The sequence below is a fragment of the Trichomycterus rosablanca genome, chromosome 26, assembly GCF_030014385.1.
Source record: "Trichomycterus rosablanca isolate fTriRos1 chromosome 26, fTriRos1.hap1, whole genome shotgun sequence".
NCBI lineage: Eukaryota > Metazoa > Chordata > Actinopteri > Siluriformes > Trichomycteridae > Trichomycterus > Trichomycterus rosablanca.
In genome coordinates this window covers 9,600,495-9,618,157 of record NC_086013.1, presented here as the reverse complement: position 1 = coordinate 9,618,157, position 17,663 = coordinate 9,600,495, and the positions used below count along the sequence as shown (strand labels likewise).

At 36.8% G+C, this 17,663-nt stretch overlaps 1 protein-coding gene across 2 annotated transcripts; it reads right to left on the bottom strand.

Annotated features, from left to right (window-relative positions):
• Window positions 1-5,263: 5,263 nt before the first annotated feature.
• Window positions 5,264-12,297, bottom strand: tbx3a (T-box transcription factor 3a). 2 transcript variants are annotated; one of them, XM_062988674.1, is made up of 7 exons: window positions 11,906-12,297; window positions 10,816-11,113; window positions 10,240-10,386; window positions 9,192-9,268; window positions 8,857-9,014; window positions 7,013-7,641; window positions 5,264-5,881 (listed from the first exon to the last, which is right to left on the bottom strand). In XM_062988674.1, exons 1-7 carry the CDS (start codon window positions 12,295-12,297, stop codon window positions 5,459-5,461), a joined length of 2,124 nt encoding a protein of 707 aa, XP_062844744.1. In that variant the 3' UTR covers window positions 5,264-5,458. The 2 variants fall into 2 exon arrangements, with proteins under 2 accessions (XP_062844744.1, XP_062844745.1); XM_062988675.1 differs by having other exon boundaries at window positions 10,846-11,113.
• Between the last annotated feature and the right edge of the window lie 5,366 nt (window positions 12,298-17,663).

The window sequence follows — 17,663 nt, the reverse complement described above, 5'->3', positions numbered from 1 at the left end:
CCACTGTATATTAATTCATTCATTCATTCATTGCCTATTTAATCCAAGGACATAACCATGAATTTAATTGGGACGGTAGGGCAAATCTACTGGGCGGGGGTGGGGGTTTCTGATTGAAACACTGACAGATCCAAACATTACATAAAGCTAGTGAATGGAATATATTTATTTATCATTTTTACATCAGTATATTGGGGGAGCTTTTGAGCATTTCTGAATATTATGGGGAACATGCCCCCCAATATATATTGTGATTACGGCTTTATAGCTTTACATGTTTTATGTAGTAGATGATTAGTTATTTTTACATTAGATATTGTAATATATAATAATATACAACTTTGTGTTTACCTGTGTATAGCTGCACTTACGTAACTAGATCCTAGATGTGTTATTTCACTGTGTTTCTTTTCCTGCTTAGGTGAAAAGATAAGCAATTATTTTGTAATTATTTGACACTGTTATCAGCTGTGGTTTGTATTTTACTTCAGCTACGTTCAGTGGATCTTTGACCCCAATTTCCAGCTGGATGGGATATCTTATATTAAATTACTTGGCTATTATGGTCTCATAAAGTACTTACACATACAGTACAGTGCACTACACACATAGTACAGTAGCAGATCAGACTACTCATGTCAGACTATTCTGGTCAATTATTGTTACCCTGCCATAATTATACTGATCAATATGAAATTCCTTTTTAAGTTGTTGAGTTGTTAAGCTGTTGCTGTTGGTGGATAAAGGGCACATTTTTTTTTTTACAATACACTTCAATACACAACCTCAGTCTGACAGATCTTGAAAAGACAACCAAAACAAACATACACTGAAAAAGGATTACCTTAATTAGGTTAAATGTGAACATCATGTCATCATTGCTGTTACATCATCATTTAGTAAACTGAAAACAAAAGACGTTAGTGTAATACATTTATGTGGACATTGTGTACATAGTTTAACGTGAATTAAATTAAGGCAATGCTTTGGGAGTGAATTCTTTGTTGCTTTTAACATACCAGAACATTATATTAGAACATTTAACCTTACTAACATGTCGTGATCAGTGCTGTATAAACCTATTCACAGAAGATCAAGATCAAATCTAATCCAGTTATACTTTATTTTAAACTGGGCCCACACACCGATCAGCCATAACATTAAAACAACCTCCTTGTTTCTACACACATTGTCTATTTTATTAGCTTCACTTATCATACAGAATCACTTTGTAGTTCTACAATTACTGACTGTAGTCCATCTGTTTGTCTGCATGCTTTGTTAGCCCCCTTTCATGCTACAATGCAGGTATTATTTGGGTGGTGGATCATTCTCAGCACTGCAGTGACACTGACATGGTGGTTGTGTTAGTGTGTGTTGTGCTGGTATGAGTGGATAAGACACAGCATTGCTGCTGGAGTTTTTAAACACCTCACTGTCACTGCTGGACTGAGAATAGTCCACCAACCAAAAACATCCAGCCAACAGCGCCCCGTGGGCAGCGTCCTGTGACCACTGGTGAAGGTCTAGAAGATGACCAACTCAAACAGCAGCAATTGATACACGATCGTCTCTGACTTTACATCTACAAGGTGGACCAACTAGGTAGGAGTGTGTAATAGAGTGGACAGTGAGTGGACATGCTGCGTCTGATCCACTCATACCAGCACAACACACCACCATGTCAGTGTCTGCGAATGCAGTGCTGAGAATGATCCACCACCTAAATAATACCTGCTCTGTGGTGGTCCTGTGGGGGTCCTGACCATTGAAGAACATGGTGAAAGCAGGCTAATAAGGTATGTAGAGAAACAGATGGGCTACAGTCAGTAATTGTAGAACAACAAAGTGCTTCTATATGGTAAGTGGAGCTGATAACATGGACAGTGAGTGTAGAAACAAGGAGGTGGTTTTAATGTTATGGCTAATCTTTATTTCACTGGTATTTTAGATTGCTGTGGTCAGTTGGCAAGTCAAGGTACATTAACCCATCTGTAAAAAAACATTACATTAATAACACTTAGCTTTTATCTGTCGTGTACTTTGCCCTGTAACCACTGGGTGGCGATAAGCAGCTGACCTCATCAGGAAAAACTCCCTTAAACAACGTTATCCGGCAGACGCACTGTCGCCTGTCGAGTAATAAAATCAGGTAAGATATCGAAGGCGCCAGGTGAGCAATAGAAGGACCAATTGAGATAGTTCTCCTCATGTTTACCTCTATTCTTTAGCGCCATTCTTGTTACTCATTAACCGAACTATACACAAATAAAGATAGGTGCTTTGATAAACCTGTTACTCCGGGCGCATGCTAGTAGGCAATCAAGTTATTTTACATTCTTTCAGCTTTCAAATATACAAGGTGTACTGGTGCCACTGTGTCCGTTCGATAGTGGTTAAGATACTGGACTAGTAATCAGAAGGTCGCTGGTTCAAGCCCCACCACCGCCAGGTTGCTGCTGTTGGGCCTTTGAGCAAGGCCCTTAACCCCTAGTTGCTCAGACTGTATACTGTAATGATAAAAGCATCTGCTAAATGCTGAAAATGTAAATGTAAATGTAAATAAAGATTCTCATAGAGTTTCTCTATACAACCATGTGGGAGAACATTCCAAACACAACAGGTCGAGCCGTGTCCACACTTTTGCTTTTTCTATCCTTCCGATGGCTTGGTAGATATCTCAGGTTGCCTGAGAGCAGATCTCCATAAATAACATAAATAACATTTATGTTGTAGCCTAGTGGTTAAGGTACTGGACTAGTAAGCAGAGGTCACGGTCATGTTGCAACTGTTGGGCCCTTGAGCAAGGCCGTTAACCCTCAATTGCTTAGACTGTAAGTCGCTTTGGATAAAAGCGTCTACTAAATGCCGAAAATGTAAATGTAAATGTAAAAGTACTCTATCTACAGTTTAATCCAAAGCATGTTTTTACTTTCCATTTAATTATTATTAAACTACAAAACTAAAAATAATAATTTTTGCTTTTTTTATCCTTCCAGCACAGATTTTTAAAAGGTCTGATGGCTTGGTAGATATCTCAGGTTGCCTGAGAGCAGATCTCCATAAATAACATCAATAACATTTATGTTGTAGCCTAGCGGTTAAGGTACTGGACTAGTAAGCAGGAGGTCACTGGTTCAAACCCCACCACTGTCATGTTGCGACTGTTGGGCCCTTGAGCAAGGCCGTTAACTCTCAGTTGCTTAGACTGTAAGTCGCTTTGGATAAAAGCGTCTACTAAATGCCGAAAATGTAAATGTAAATGTAAAAGTACTCTATCTACAGTTTAATCCAAAGCATGTTTTTACTTTCCATTTAATTATTATTAAACTACAAAACTAAAAATAATAATTTAGTAAAGCCTTAATGTAGAGTTGTGAATCAACACAGTCTACAACAATAATGTATATCACAACAATAATGTATACCACAACAATAATGTATATACTGTATATATCTGCTATACTTATGTACTTCACTTATTTATTCTCATTCATTACCCATTCACGTAGCCACTTTAGTCACCTTCATTACTCTGTAAATACATATTAGTGTATACACTGTACAATTATCATTATCTGTTTAATATCAACATTATCTGTCTCCTCATTTCACTACCTGGTCACTTCTGCACTTTAACCGTATTATATGTATATAATCTCTATCTTGCACTTCTGGTTAGATGCTACTGCATTTCGTTGGCTTTGTACTTGCTTGCTTTGCACAATCACAATAAAGTTGAATCTAATCTAATCTAATCTACACCAATTACATCAACGTTATTTAGAGTACTGTACTGTACATATTTCTCCAGATAGGTGTTGTTTAGTGTGAATGTAAACTGGTAAACATTTAAATTAAAAAAGGCCTATACTACTACTAAAAAAAAAAATCAAATTTGCATACACAATACAATCTGAACGTCTCTGATGAAAAGGTACCATGAGGTTTCTGAACAAATAATCTTCAGAATAAAACCACTGGTGCAATGTGCTGTTGCCTTTAATTACTTTGAACAAAAACACTTGAACACAGACAACAGTATGGAACGATGGCACATGTCTCTACTAGAAACCTAGCAGTGCGGGTATTTCTGGGGCTCAGTACAATCCATGGTCAATGGAGGAAGTCAATGAAAATGTCATCAACAAAGAGATTCGCTCACAAACACTTTACACAGGTATATCAACAATAAATTAAAGACAGCTTTCCCCAGAAGAAACCAACTTCATTATATTTACACGCAATATTCATATGAAATAATTACATAAATATTTTGTAGCTACAGTTATGTTACTATTTACATTATACTTAATATAACCACCTCTGTCGTTTTTTCTGGATTTTCTGAATCAATCAAAACTCTGGGTTTATTCAACAGGTTCGGTGTACCGCATGGTAGCCAACAATAATAAATGGTTCACTTGATGTACAGCTTTTGCACATGTGGCTTTTATAGAACTGAAGCAAATTCAAAGGTTTTGTTGAGCTGGTTATGCACAAATAATTCTACACATGTCAAAGTAACCCGTTATTTATTATTGCACGCTGTGTTTAGTATTAATTTTTTTAATTGCAACTCTTGTTGATGTGTGTTTATTTGTTTATTGTTTATTGGGATTTTAACGTCATGTTAAAAACACTTTTGGTTACATTCATGACAGGAACGGTAGTCACTCATTACACAAGGTTCATCAGTTCACACAAGGTTATATGGAATACAGTCATGGACAATTTTGTATCTCCAATTCACCTCACTTGCATGTCTTTGGACTGTTGGAGGAAACCGGAGCACCCGGAGTAAACCCAGGCAGACACGGGGAGAACATGCAAACTCCACACAGAAAAGGACCCGGACCGCCCCACCTGTGGATCGAACCTAGGACCTTCTTGCTGTGAGGCGACAGTGCTACCCACTTAGTTGGTGTGTAATTGATACCCCCCAGTCGTGGCGACATGCAGAACTGCTGCCCCATATGGCAGCATCGTCAAAAAAGTTGATGAAAATAACCAACACAGCAGGTTTCCTTTGTTTTTTTGTTTTTTTTTCTTTGAAATATTAAGATATCCATCCAATAAACTACAATTCTTGTTTGAGTGCATATTACTTAAGTGTAACCCTCAGCAACTTGACACAAAATATAAAGGACAGCAGCAGCTTTTTTTGATTCGTGACATATTCTTTGCCAAGCTGTTCACTTTCAATACTTCTACGGTAGACTATTTAAACATCAGGGAAACAAATGTATAATTACCATTTTAATTTAACAAAATAAGAAAACACTTATAATAATAAGTTTTGTGTATTAACAAAGTGCATTTTAACTCAATCAAACGTTTTTTTTTTTTTTTTATATCAAGGTCCGAAGCCTATTGTAAACCCGCTTTTGCTAGAAGGGTGTGGTCGTACACGATTCGTATCACCAGTGTCCAGTGTCTCCCTGTACAGTCCATGATATCATGGAGAGACACTTCGCGCTCGGTCTTGTTTGGAATCGAGTCCACTGACTAGACGCTGGATGCTCTGCAGATCGCTGCTGGAATCTTTCTCAGAACATGTTTTTGGCGAGAGGGACATGGAGCCGGACGACATGGTCGAAGAACGACTGGTTAGTTCGGATGTGGAGTCCAAAGTGGCCGAGACGGGACTGGAGGCCATGGCGTCCCCCTTTAACTCGATGGGAGGGATGGCGGTGGTGAGCAAAGTGCTGTCCGGGACACTCGGTAAAGAATAAGGGCTGTACCGCAACCGCGGGCGCACGGCGTTGAGAAACGGGTGGCGATGGACTGAGGAGGAGGCTGCCGAGGAGGCAGCAGCTGCCGCTGCCATGTACGTATAGGGGTATGGGAAGAGGCCTCCAAAGGGAGACATTGCCAGGCCCTGTAGAGAGAAAATGAAGTATCGAGAAATAAAGATTACATTTTTTAAACCACGGGTTAGTTAAATATTAAATCAGTATGTTATTTTACATAAATTATTTTTTTTAAATTGCAGCTATACGAATAAAGAGTGCACTGGTATCCAAAACAATCCGACAATAAGAAATTTGATAATGTAGTAAACAGTCTTAATTGTCTTGCAATTATTCGTTAAAAAAATAACCTGTTTTTTTTTTAACTAAAACAAACATACCGACAATTCATGTCTAAGTCTCAACGAGTTGTTTATAAAATGTAAACGTAAAAGTACTCTATCTACAGTTTAATCCAAACCATGTTTTTACTTTCCATTTAATTATTATTAAACTACAAAACTAAAAATAATAATTTAGTAAAGCCTTAATGTAGAGTTGTGAATCAACACAGTCTGCAACAATAATGTATATCACAACAATAATGTATATCACAACAATAATGTATACCACAACAATAATGTATATTACAACAATAATGTATATACTGTTAAAAAACAACCTGTTTTCTTTTTAACTAAAACAAACATACTTACCGACAATTTATGTCTACGTCTCAAAACGTTGTTTATCTAGCTAGCTATGTAGTCATAAAGTATATATGCGTATTTAAGTTTAATGCTCTAGAGCTCTTTTAATAATAATAAACAAAATTAATTGTTTGTGTTAGAAGTGCAATTGGTAGTGTTTTATTAGATTCAATAATATAATACGATAACTGCATTAACGTTTAAGGTCTGAAATGTTCATCCACCTTATAATTAGTTAATAAGGCGTATATAATAAGGAAAGGTTAAGCATTTATTTACAGCTGTGATTTGGGGTTGCATTTTTTTGGGGTCATTTTTCCAAATAAATAATGAATCAACGTAATATGTAGGCTATTTTACCGTATGACCATGCCATATTCCTTCTAATGCCTGTTTTATTACGTGATTTATGACTGAACAACTGACAAGCCTCACCACACCTTGCGTTATCAGACTTAACAACATCATAACCCAAATGACTGTGTGTCTTAACTCCATACGCAGGTAAAGATCCAACAAAGATCAAGACAACGTGAGTGTATTTAAGGGGGCTGTGTCGAATCGGTTTACCTGCGACGCCAGGACATGTTGCTGCAGATGAAAAGGCACTCCTGGCAGACTTTGCGACGGTGACCCCATGCTGGCCGTGTCCATGCTGGTCACTCCTCCGGTGGATACGGCCGCCAATAAGGGACCCATTCCGGCGGCCACGTTGGAAAACGCACCTCCCATACTGAACTGACCGGGATGCAAGAGGAAAGGATGGGCACCACCCAAGTGATTGAAAAACTGCTGGCCAGTCAAGGCGGAAGGAAATCCGAAATTGTGCAAGTGGCTCTGGTTCAGATGCAAGCCGCCGTCTGTCTGCACAGTCAGTGGTGTCGTGTAATTCTCCTTGCCTATAGAGCCGCACTCTTTCACTTTGGACTGCCCTCCAGATGGACTTTTGAGATCTTCTCCCGACCGTGTGGTGCTAGAAATGAGAGTAACGGGACTTTGTCGGGAATCCGCACGACTTTTCTCAGTCCTGGTTTCTCTATGCGAATCACCCTCCCCAAACGAGTTGTTTTTGCTTAAAGCCCCATCGTTGTCCTTGGCGTCGTCGGTTGTAGTGGTGGAAATTTTGCTTGAGTCTGGGACATCCTTTGAGTTTCCATCCTTGTCGTCCTCATCACTGTCTTCGTCGCTGTCGCAGAAATCTAAAAAATATTTTAAGAAGACAACATAATACTACCACCACTGATAAAATAATAATAATAGTTATAATAGTTATAATAGTTATAATAGTTATAATAATAATAATAATAATAACAACAACCCAACCAATAAAATCAGTCTTTGTAGTTTTTTATTGTTTAGTATGAATTATTGCAGTCTGTTTTAATTATTACTAATTATTATTATTATTAATTAAGCATTTTTAGGTACAAATTAATCTTATTTATAAACCGTGCATACTTAACACCTCTACATACTAACTCTGCCTTGGTTAAACCAGCAACTTAAAATTTGACAACTAATTTGATTTAGTAAGGAGCTAATGATGATTTATGCTGTTTTGTTTTTCAGGGCAATAAATGGAATAGAAAAAAATAAAAATAATAATAATAACCATCTGTCTATCTATTTATCTATCTTTTAACGCTGTGTTTACTCTTGCGAGTTACATTCACGGCAGGAAAGGTTTATGTTTATGATTGCTTTGTATCCGTTAGGTAGTCTCTGATATTATATGTGTATTCCTAATTTAGTGATTGTAATGAAGTTCAAATTTTTTTTCTGTTTTTCCAAGGTTAAACATGTCTTTCATTGTTCCAGCTGTTGAGAATTGTTGTCTTTACCTTTGGGAAATAATAATAACAATAATGTTGTTTCATAAAAGAAAAAAACATTATCTACTACATTTAAAGTATTACATTTACATTTTTGGCATTTATCAGACGCCTTTATCCAAAGCGACTTACATTACAGTATACAGTCTGAGCAATTGAGGGTTAAGGACTTTGCTCGAGGGCCCAACAGCAGCAGCCTGGCAGTGGTGGGGCTTGAACCAGTGACCCTCTGATTATTAATCGCTGATTACTAGCTTGCCCTATTTATTTATTATTATTTATTTATTATTTATCGCCCTATTTATTTATTTATTAAGTAAAATAAACTAAATAAACTTAATTAAATGCATTCTTTTATGCAGTTACATTAAAGCGGCTATTATTTCATCCTAAACAAGTCGGTCCCAACAAGTAATCACATACGCATTTTATATTCAGTTTAAAAACCTTCTACAATTTTTTTTTTTTTACGATACAGTATAATTACAACCTGTAACAGTTCATGGTCTATTGCTATAAATAAAACGAATCGACTCGATACTTCTGGGTCTTTGCTTGGGGTACATAAACACGCAGGATTACCTTTTAAGCTTTGCTGACCCATGGTGGCCACGGCTGGAGATGAAGTCTGACGGAAACTTTTAAACGACGTTTGTTCGCTGGAGGAATCATCCGATGTGCCGTTGTCTTTTTTCTGTGGCTCCTCGTACGACCGTAAAGACTGCAAGGCTAGTTGTTTCCTACAGCAAATTAAATTCACATAGCTTAAACAAGCCACTAATACGGTCTGTTATTGTATAGTAGTACAATTGTAATAACTGTAAACAAGCCGCGACAAGCCGCGACAACCTGCGCGAATCTGATTTAAGTGTTTATATAATTCATTACATTAATAAACAACTTAATGTACCACTTACCTTTTTTCACGTCTTCCATTCCCAGTATCTCGAAACCCTTTAGCAAAAGGATTGTGGTCGATTTTCAGTTGTGTTATCTGAAATGTAAAAAAAAAAAAAAATCTATTCAATGCAAAAGAAAAACCACTGTAGATGAAACTGTAGATTGTGGTCACTTGACATGATTTACACCCATTTCAACACACCACTGAGCTGCACTTTACCACAAGGGCATTTTCAACGCAGTTGAATTATGGCCTAATTTGCCCCCAAGAAGGTTTGGTGCATTTTTACAAAAGCAATGTTTCAAACATTTTCCTCAGGAACACCTAGATATTGCACACATTTGCACCGAGTTACTGCCTGGGCCTTTTTTCAATTAATTTTCACGTCGGGTAAGCTAGGTGGTCTGGAAAGATTTCCTACACTCGTAAAAATACGTTTACATTCACAGTCTAGCAACACTCACACAACTTTACCCACCACACATTTCAGACGTGCAAGAAAATGAGTGTTTGCCAGCATTTTTACAGAATTGTACTCATTGCATTCAAGTTAATATGCATCTCTCACTTAAAATTAGCAAGCAAGAATGATACACACACATATGCTCACACACACACACACACACACACACGTATGCTCACACACACACACGTATGCTCACACACACACACACACACACACACACACACACACACACACACACACACACACACACACACACACACACACACACGCACACACACACGCACGCGCACACACACACGCACACACATCCTCTTAACTTTGCCTCAGTCCAAGATCTACTTTCCCTCCATCTCGATCCCTTTCTTTAACTTTCACCTAACCACACACACAAACACACACAAACACACGCACACACACACGACCCCATGTGATTAAATATAATGAACATAACCCGAGAAACCTAAATTCCTACTAAAATATCTACTCATACCCCATTGTATCCTCCTTTACATTTGACTTTACCAGGCACCTTTGTGCATGTATGCACTTTAAAAAGCACATAAAAACGGTATATTACATAACACCAGACTTCACCTACCTTGTCGTTTTGGTAAGCTGTGACACCAATGAAGTCAGTCTCGGGAAACACATAGGTTCTAAACGTGCTGTAGGGAAGTTTCAGTATATCATTGGCTCGAACGATGTGAAATCGTGGTTGGTATTTGTGCATGGAGTTTAAAATCGTCTGCAACACAAAACTTACACATTAGTAAAAAAAAAAAAGTAGGTTGTATAGTTAAAATATTTTACTTACTGCAAATTTAGAATAAAACACGCAACAAAAACATACTAGCCTAACTAGTTTAACTTTCTAGGAGCATAAAAACAGCAAAACAATAATAAAATCCAACAAAGGTAATTTTTCTGTTGTTGAAAAATCTAATGTTTAGATTAACAGTAATAATGGCAAAACTACAACAAAATTGCACAAATTAAAAACAAAGAAAATATCAACGCCAATAACAATAACAATAATAATAATAATAACAATAATAACAATAATAACAACAACAACAATAATAATAATAACAATAACAATAATAATGATAATGATAATAATAACAATAACAATAACAATAATAATAACAATAACAATAATAATAATGTACATTACTAGATGGGTTATAATATGAATTTTACTTACAAAGCCATGCTTGTCGGAGATGTTGTTTGTCAGTTTAAGTTTGTGAAAGTTGACGACTTTGGACATCCATTGCTCGCCAGAGGCCGGACTGTCGGGGTGAATGTACATCCGTTTTGGCATTTCGGGGTCAGCCTTTCCAGCCACCATCCAACGCGAGTTATGAAATTTATACCTACAGTCGTCAGCCGCTACAATATCCATCAAGAGAATATATTTGGCTTTCTTGTCTAGTCCAGTGCATCTCACCTTAAACGGTGGAAACATTCGCCTGTAATAAATAAATAAACAATCAATAATCAAATAATCTCAATTGTAACCTTAATTGTAACCTGTTGATTTCGGACAAGTGAACCTATATTTCTTGTGTCTTGTGGTCTATCAGATCAGTAATGATTTAATTGCCTAATCCAGCAAGAAAAAAAAAAAAAAAAAAAAAAAGTACCCCCATTAAAATGTAAAATTTACTTTATCAAAAATGATCAACGCCATAGTAGACGCATTCCAGGAAATTGACTGTAACAAAGCTTTAAATCTAGCAAGAAAAAGAAATACCCCCAAAAAATTAAAATATTAATTGCTGTATAAAATATTACATGGAATAGTTTTTAAGCTCATATTTACTTCATTTAAATGTGTTCATTGTTTTATAATTAATCAAATATTTTCTATCAGCCAGCTGTTGGAGCTACAAATCACTGTGTTCAGCAATTTATTACAAATATTTTATTTATGTCAAAATAATGTATACATTTAAATTTAGAACAATCAAGATAATGCTGTTTTGGCTGTAATATTGTGGTAAAATGTATACGCTTGAGGAGTCGTAAACTATGATTGTTATATAGGCAGTTTCAGATGAACATTTATAACACTGGCTGGGTTACATTTAAACGTTGTAAAATGATATCACCATGTTAGGTGCCCGTGTGCAGATAATAGATTAGATTATTATGTATTTCAGAAGATAACGTTGCCACGAATCGATAAATACGTGCAATAGTTTCCCTGTGACTTTAACAGCATGTATTAAGTTGTATTAAGTTCGATAGCTTGGGTTTACCTTCCTGATTTGGTAATAACCATTTCTGTGCCGCACTTATGGAACATCTCCCAGAGTTCCTTCGCTTCGAGATGTACTTTCGGGTCGTCCTCTACCTCCTCCTCCGGCTCGAGTGTCTTCAGAGGCCGGAGGTGAGCAGCGGTAGCCTGGTGCCCCAGAGAGGAGAAATGAAGGCCCGAATCCGCGGCGCCCATCAGCTGCTCCATGATGGGCTTCCCAAGCGCAATTGGCAGCGAGAGCGAACCGTTGGGTGGCAGTCCCAGGGCCGGGAAGAAAGGCGGCTGGTGGCCCAGCATGGCGCTCATGGCAAACTCTGGACCCCGGTTAGGTAGAAACGGGTGGTATGCCATACTCGAGCCCTGGATGACTGGATCTCTCATTAGGAAACTCATTCAAAAGTCCAGATGTTGCATATAGCAGAATTGTTTATATATCGTGCCTTGAATTGAGAGTCCAGTTTTATCCAAAAAAATCTTACCATCCACAGCACGGATTCGAGTGGTGTACTGGTTGGTGTTCTTGTTAGATGAATTCCAGCAAATTGACTGTCACAAATGAATAAATGCTATCCATTAAATCCCTGCTGTTGTTGTTCTTGGTGTCCAGTTCAAGGCTTCAGCATGTAGTAAAAAGCAGGAAAACAAACAACAAACAAGTGCTGTTTTTATTATTCCAGTTCCAGGTTCTGGTGGTTAAAATCTACATTCTTCTGTAAACCCATGTTCTGAAACTGTCTTCAGCTCTCTCATTTCACTCAGACGTGTTGAAATGGTTTGCAATAATTTTCCAGTCTTCACATTTACGCCAGCAAGTAGACACGTTCCTTACGCAATCCCTTTAAATAAAAACAACCAAACCCACAAAAAGCGCGCAAACGACCAGAGAAGTCCGCTGACCAGCGCAGTAGAGGCGGATTCCCAGCACCGAGATCTTCCCAGCGCTTCTGAACTCCATGAGCTCCAAAGCCGTGTGGATGTGACGCGCCTTGCCAGACGCCAGGCTCCGTTGATTGGTTCTTTGACGCTTTCGGGACCAATTGTGTGCCTCTGTAGGCGTGGTTCTGACAGGTCAGGTGGAGGGGAAAGTCTTCGGATTTATAAAGAGGTGTTTGGAAAAACTAGATTGCCGCCGCGAGACAGCGTCGCCTCGCTCGCTATTTGCGCGAATAACGTCAACAGGAGGGGCGTGCGAGCGCGAGGAAGCCTGGGAAGAGCAAGCTCGCGCTGCCTCGCGCGTACTGCGTTAGGGCTCAGACCCCACCTTTTTCAGAAAATGTTTTGAGCTTAATGCTTTTTTTTCTATGTTTTGTTAATTCAAGAAGAACTGGAGAAGAACTGAGCACATGGGATAAAATGTAAATTATTAAATATATTCATGTATAAAATAAAATTCAAATTTATATTTATTTATAGTGATAAATATATATATATATACTGTATATAATATATATATATATATATATATATAAAATATATTATATATATATCTCACTATAAGCTTACCAGAGTCAATCTAATAATAATCTGAATAAATAAATATTTACTGCACTGACAAATAACAGATGCACCTCCTGCACCTCTGTCATTCACGTCCACGTTAAATAAAGTGAAAGCAGCAACATAATTCACCATAATGGGTTATATCACGTTGAAGTAATGGGTGTCATGACCGTGCGTGTCAACAAGATTTTGAATAATTTAAGTCGGATACATTTCCAAAACATTCTTAAATTACCTGTCCACAAGTGTACACACTTTGCATGAAGTGGTTCACTAAAAAAGTGTACTGTATCTTAGACGATTATACAGTATAAACAATTGTATAAGGTTGTTATTACTAAGAAATAACGTAATGCTATAGAATTTAGTTGTAATTCAGTAGTCTGTTTGGGTTGTAGAATGCAATAACATCAGTTTTCCTTCCTTCTTTTGTTTGTTTGGGTGCTTCCTACGTTACCTTTGTTTTTACTGGAATTTAATTCACATCTGGAATCTTTAAAACTAAATAAAAAAAAGCATTAGGTTTATAAATTACTTGTATTTGAATGTTATTTTGGGGAGGATTGTGATGAAGGTTGAATGGCTTTCCTTGTTGTTTATCTATGTATGTATGTATGTATGTATGTATGTATGTGTTACCCCTATTTTTTGATAAGTTTGTTTAATAACAGAATGTGATGTAGTTGTAGTTTATTGTGCTGATACTTTATCCTGATCAATATTGTATATACAATGTTTCCTTTTCCTCAAAATTGTCTTTAAGTATATAGGCAAAATGACATTGTTCTACACATTGTGATTATTATTTTTCCATCCAAGTACGCATAATGTGGACTGCAGTGGTTACTTTGCAGTGCTAAGCTGCAAAGTACCCCTGATATTTAAATGAATGCCTTCTGATTTCTTGGATAAAACAAAGAAAAGCAAAGTCGCCAGGAATACATATTAGTCTATGTTTACTGTTTAAAAGTTGTCCCAAAACACAATTTCATATGTGTAGTGGATACTTCAGACTGTATAAGTTGTCATTATTGTGGGCTGCTATTATAGCTCAAAACCAGATCTTTAGGTTAATGTTTATTATCACAAGTTAACCTGTGTTCTAAATACAGTATTACACGTTGTCCCTGGTAGAATTTCTGAAGACACTTTGTTGATGTTTTAAAATTACTTTGTGCAGTTGACTACATCCAATTCCAGCCCAACTAAGTCGAGGTTAGTGTGCACATGGCAAACTTTTTGTTTAACGAAGCCGACAGGCACACATGGCATGATTAATTTGCACGTAAACAACAACAGACTGTGGTTAGTTAAAGCTAAACAACTTTTAAAACCCTCAATTAAACTTGTGATGTCCATGGCCTAAACATCCTGTTCAATGGTGCAGTGATTTAAGCCTAAACCACCATTCGTTCTGGGATGTAGATACTATTTCTCATTATTGTCCAGTTTTGGTCATGTCCACCTCGATTTATTGACTTTAGAATGTATTTGTTAATTTTTTTAATTACATAACAAAGGTAAACATGATAGAAAAGGTAATTCTGTATTGTTAACTTTGGATTATTCAACAGTTTAATGCCGTGCAAACGTATACTTCATATAAAGTGGAAACATGCATTTAACCACTTTTGTTATTTATATATTTTGTGTATATATCCACTTTAATTTTACACTTACAGTGTATTTTGTAGTTATAAATATGAGCAAAAAGTTCCTATATACAAAAATAAACAATGCTTACGAAATATAATTGATGCAATGGAAACTATGATATAATATTACATTATAATAAATATTTTTATTGTTACATAAAAAATAAATTAAGTTCTAGATTTTGATGATAAATGTATGCAAAAAATTTTGTCCAACAATCTTTATCATAAAATACAGTATGTTACCACTGGTTGGAAAGATTCCACTGACTTGAATTTCAAGCATAGTGACATTTCCTAAAGTTGTTATGAACAAAACAATCCAAACACAAACACCTCAATCAAAACTGTTACAGCAATTGGTTGGATAATCTGCAAGTGGGAAGTTCATTCAACCACAAATCGTCCTTGTACAGATTAACTCAAGATTTTACAAAATGCTCGCTAATGATAAGTTGCAGATCGACCAGAAAACAGCAGGAACAACAGTAAAAAAAAATACACAGTGATTCATTATGAAATGAACTGCGCTCTAATTATCTCTGTACACCACACCCAAAACTCAAAGATTTAAACCTAAAAAAATGCACACATGGATTTTAGACAAATCAGAACAATAGGTCTTTTCATTGTTAATGTTATGTTACATACAAAACAAAGAAGTGTAAATTTTCCTGTTCTGCAGGAGCAAATTCTGTCCATTTCTACCTCAAAGCGTAACCATTATTATTATCTTAAATCTATGGAATGCTAGGATGACTAGGACAGAATCTATTCTAGTTGGTGTAGTCTTGATCTTTTACACACTATACAGTATTAGATAAAGATGAGTGATCTTGTTCACTCAACTTTAATGAATGTTTACTTTATAGTAGAGTATGGGTGTGGGAGAAAATTCCAATCAAATCTTCTATATGCAGAAAAATGTTTAGTGTTGGATATTACTTATACTTACCTATCTAGAAAAACAAGCTAAATGTTTAGTTGTGTGATCCCAGCTGTACATACAGTAAAGCAGTGGTAACATGATACGTGGTACAAATATTTGCTTACTTAACAGCTTGTTTGCTATGATGCCAAGTTTTTTTTTTTAACTAACTATTCCCATTATTTTCATTAATTGGATGAAACAGATAAAAAAACATTAAAGGTGGTATATACGATTCCCAACAGAAATCCCAAAACAGACATAAAGACAATCAATCCTGGGCCATTGCGTCCATGTGACAGCTTTACAACGTATTATTAACCACGTGTTAGTATAAAAAGAAGAGCAAGTGCCAGAACACTGGCAAATACATAAAAGTACTGGAAGATGATCCTGCCTTTGTTGGAGAAACTATCTCTACTATCCAGGGAAAGCTTTCTACTAGATTTTGGAGCATTGCTGTAAGGATTTGATTGCATTCCGTGACAAGGGTGTTAATAAGGTCAGAATGTTGGATGACCACCACTCCAGCTCATCCCCAACTTCCAAACTCATTCCAAAAGTATTGGATAGAGCACAATCATCCAAGAGAACAGTTCCACCGCTACACAGCTGAATGCTGGGAGGGCTTTATAGCCCTCTAGCCCATTTCTGGCGTTAGGCCAATGGGTTCATGTTTATCTGCTCTAGAGAGTCCTATTCTATTGGCAATAGTTCTTTACAGGGACTAGACAAGCTCTGTGTGTGTGTGTGTGTGTGTGTGTGCATTTGCACATATGTGTCAGCACTGGGTGCAATGCATTTAGCTACTGCTTTTCTGCATACAGTATTAGGGCATTACACACCATCAAAGAAAACAAAAGGACTGGGTCCAAAAAGTCTTTTTGACCGTGAATGTCTCATAGCAGTAATTGCCCACAGCCTGGCAATAATGTTTTATGATTTAACTCTTCAAACATACAGTATATTTATATACATTTATAAATGCATACTTATTTGTTCATATGTACAGTATATTTGTATAAATCTAAAGTGGATATACTACAAGTGAATTTAATTATGATTTTAAAATGACAAAACCCATAAAATTGGGACATCTGTGATTCGTCAATTCTCTTAAAACTTTATTGACAAAAATACAAAGAAACAATTTCCAATGTTTCAAATTATTCGATGCCTGCAACACATTCAAAAAAGCTGGGACAGAGTTGTGTTTACCTTTGCTATTAATTACACCTTTTGATAGTTTTTAATAGCAGGTTTAATTTTTGCTTGATACAAAACATCAGCTGCTCAACAGACCTTTGTCACCCTTGTATGCTTTTTATGATAAATTATACATTTTCAGTATGAGGCAGATCAGATTCAGGCACGCCAATCAAATACATACACACCGTGTGTCTATGAAGCCATGCTGTTGTATGTGCAGAATGAGGCCTGGCTTTGGGATATAGACTGGGAAAAGACTTAACAGTGATGGCAGAATACAGTAGGTCTCTCTAAAATCTCGATATATACCGCAATGCCCGATGCACTGCCATACAATAACAGATGCTGGCTTTTGCACCTCTCACTGATAACAGTCTGGATGGTCCTTCTCATCTTTGACACAGAGAATGCAATGTCCATTTTTTCCAAAAACAAGCTGACATGCTAAACACAGCACATATTTCCAC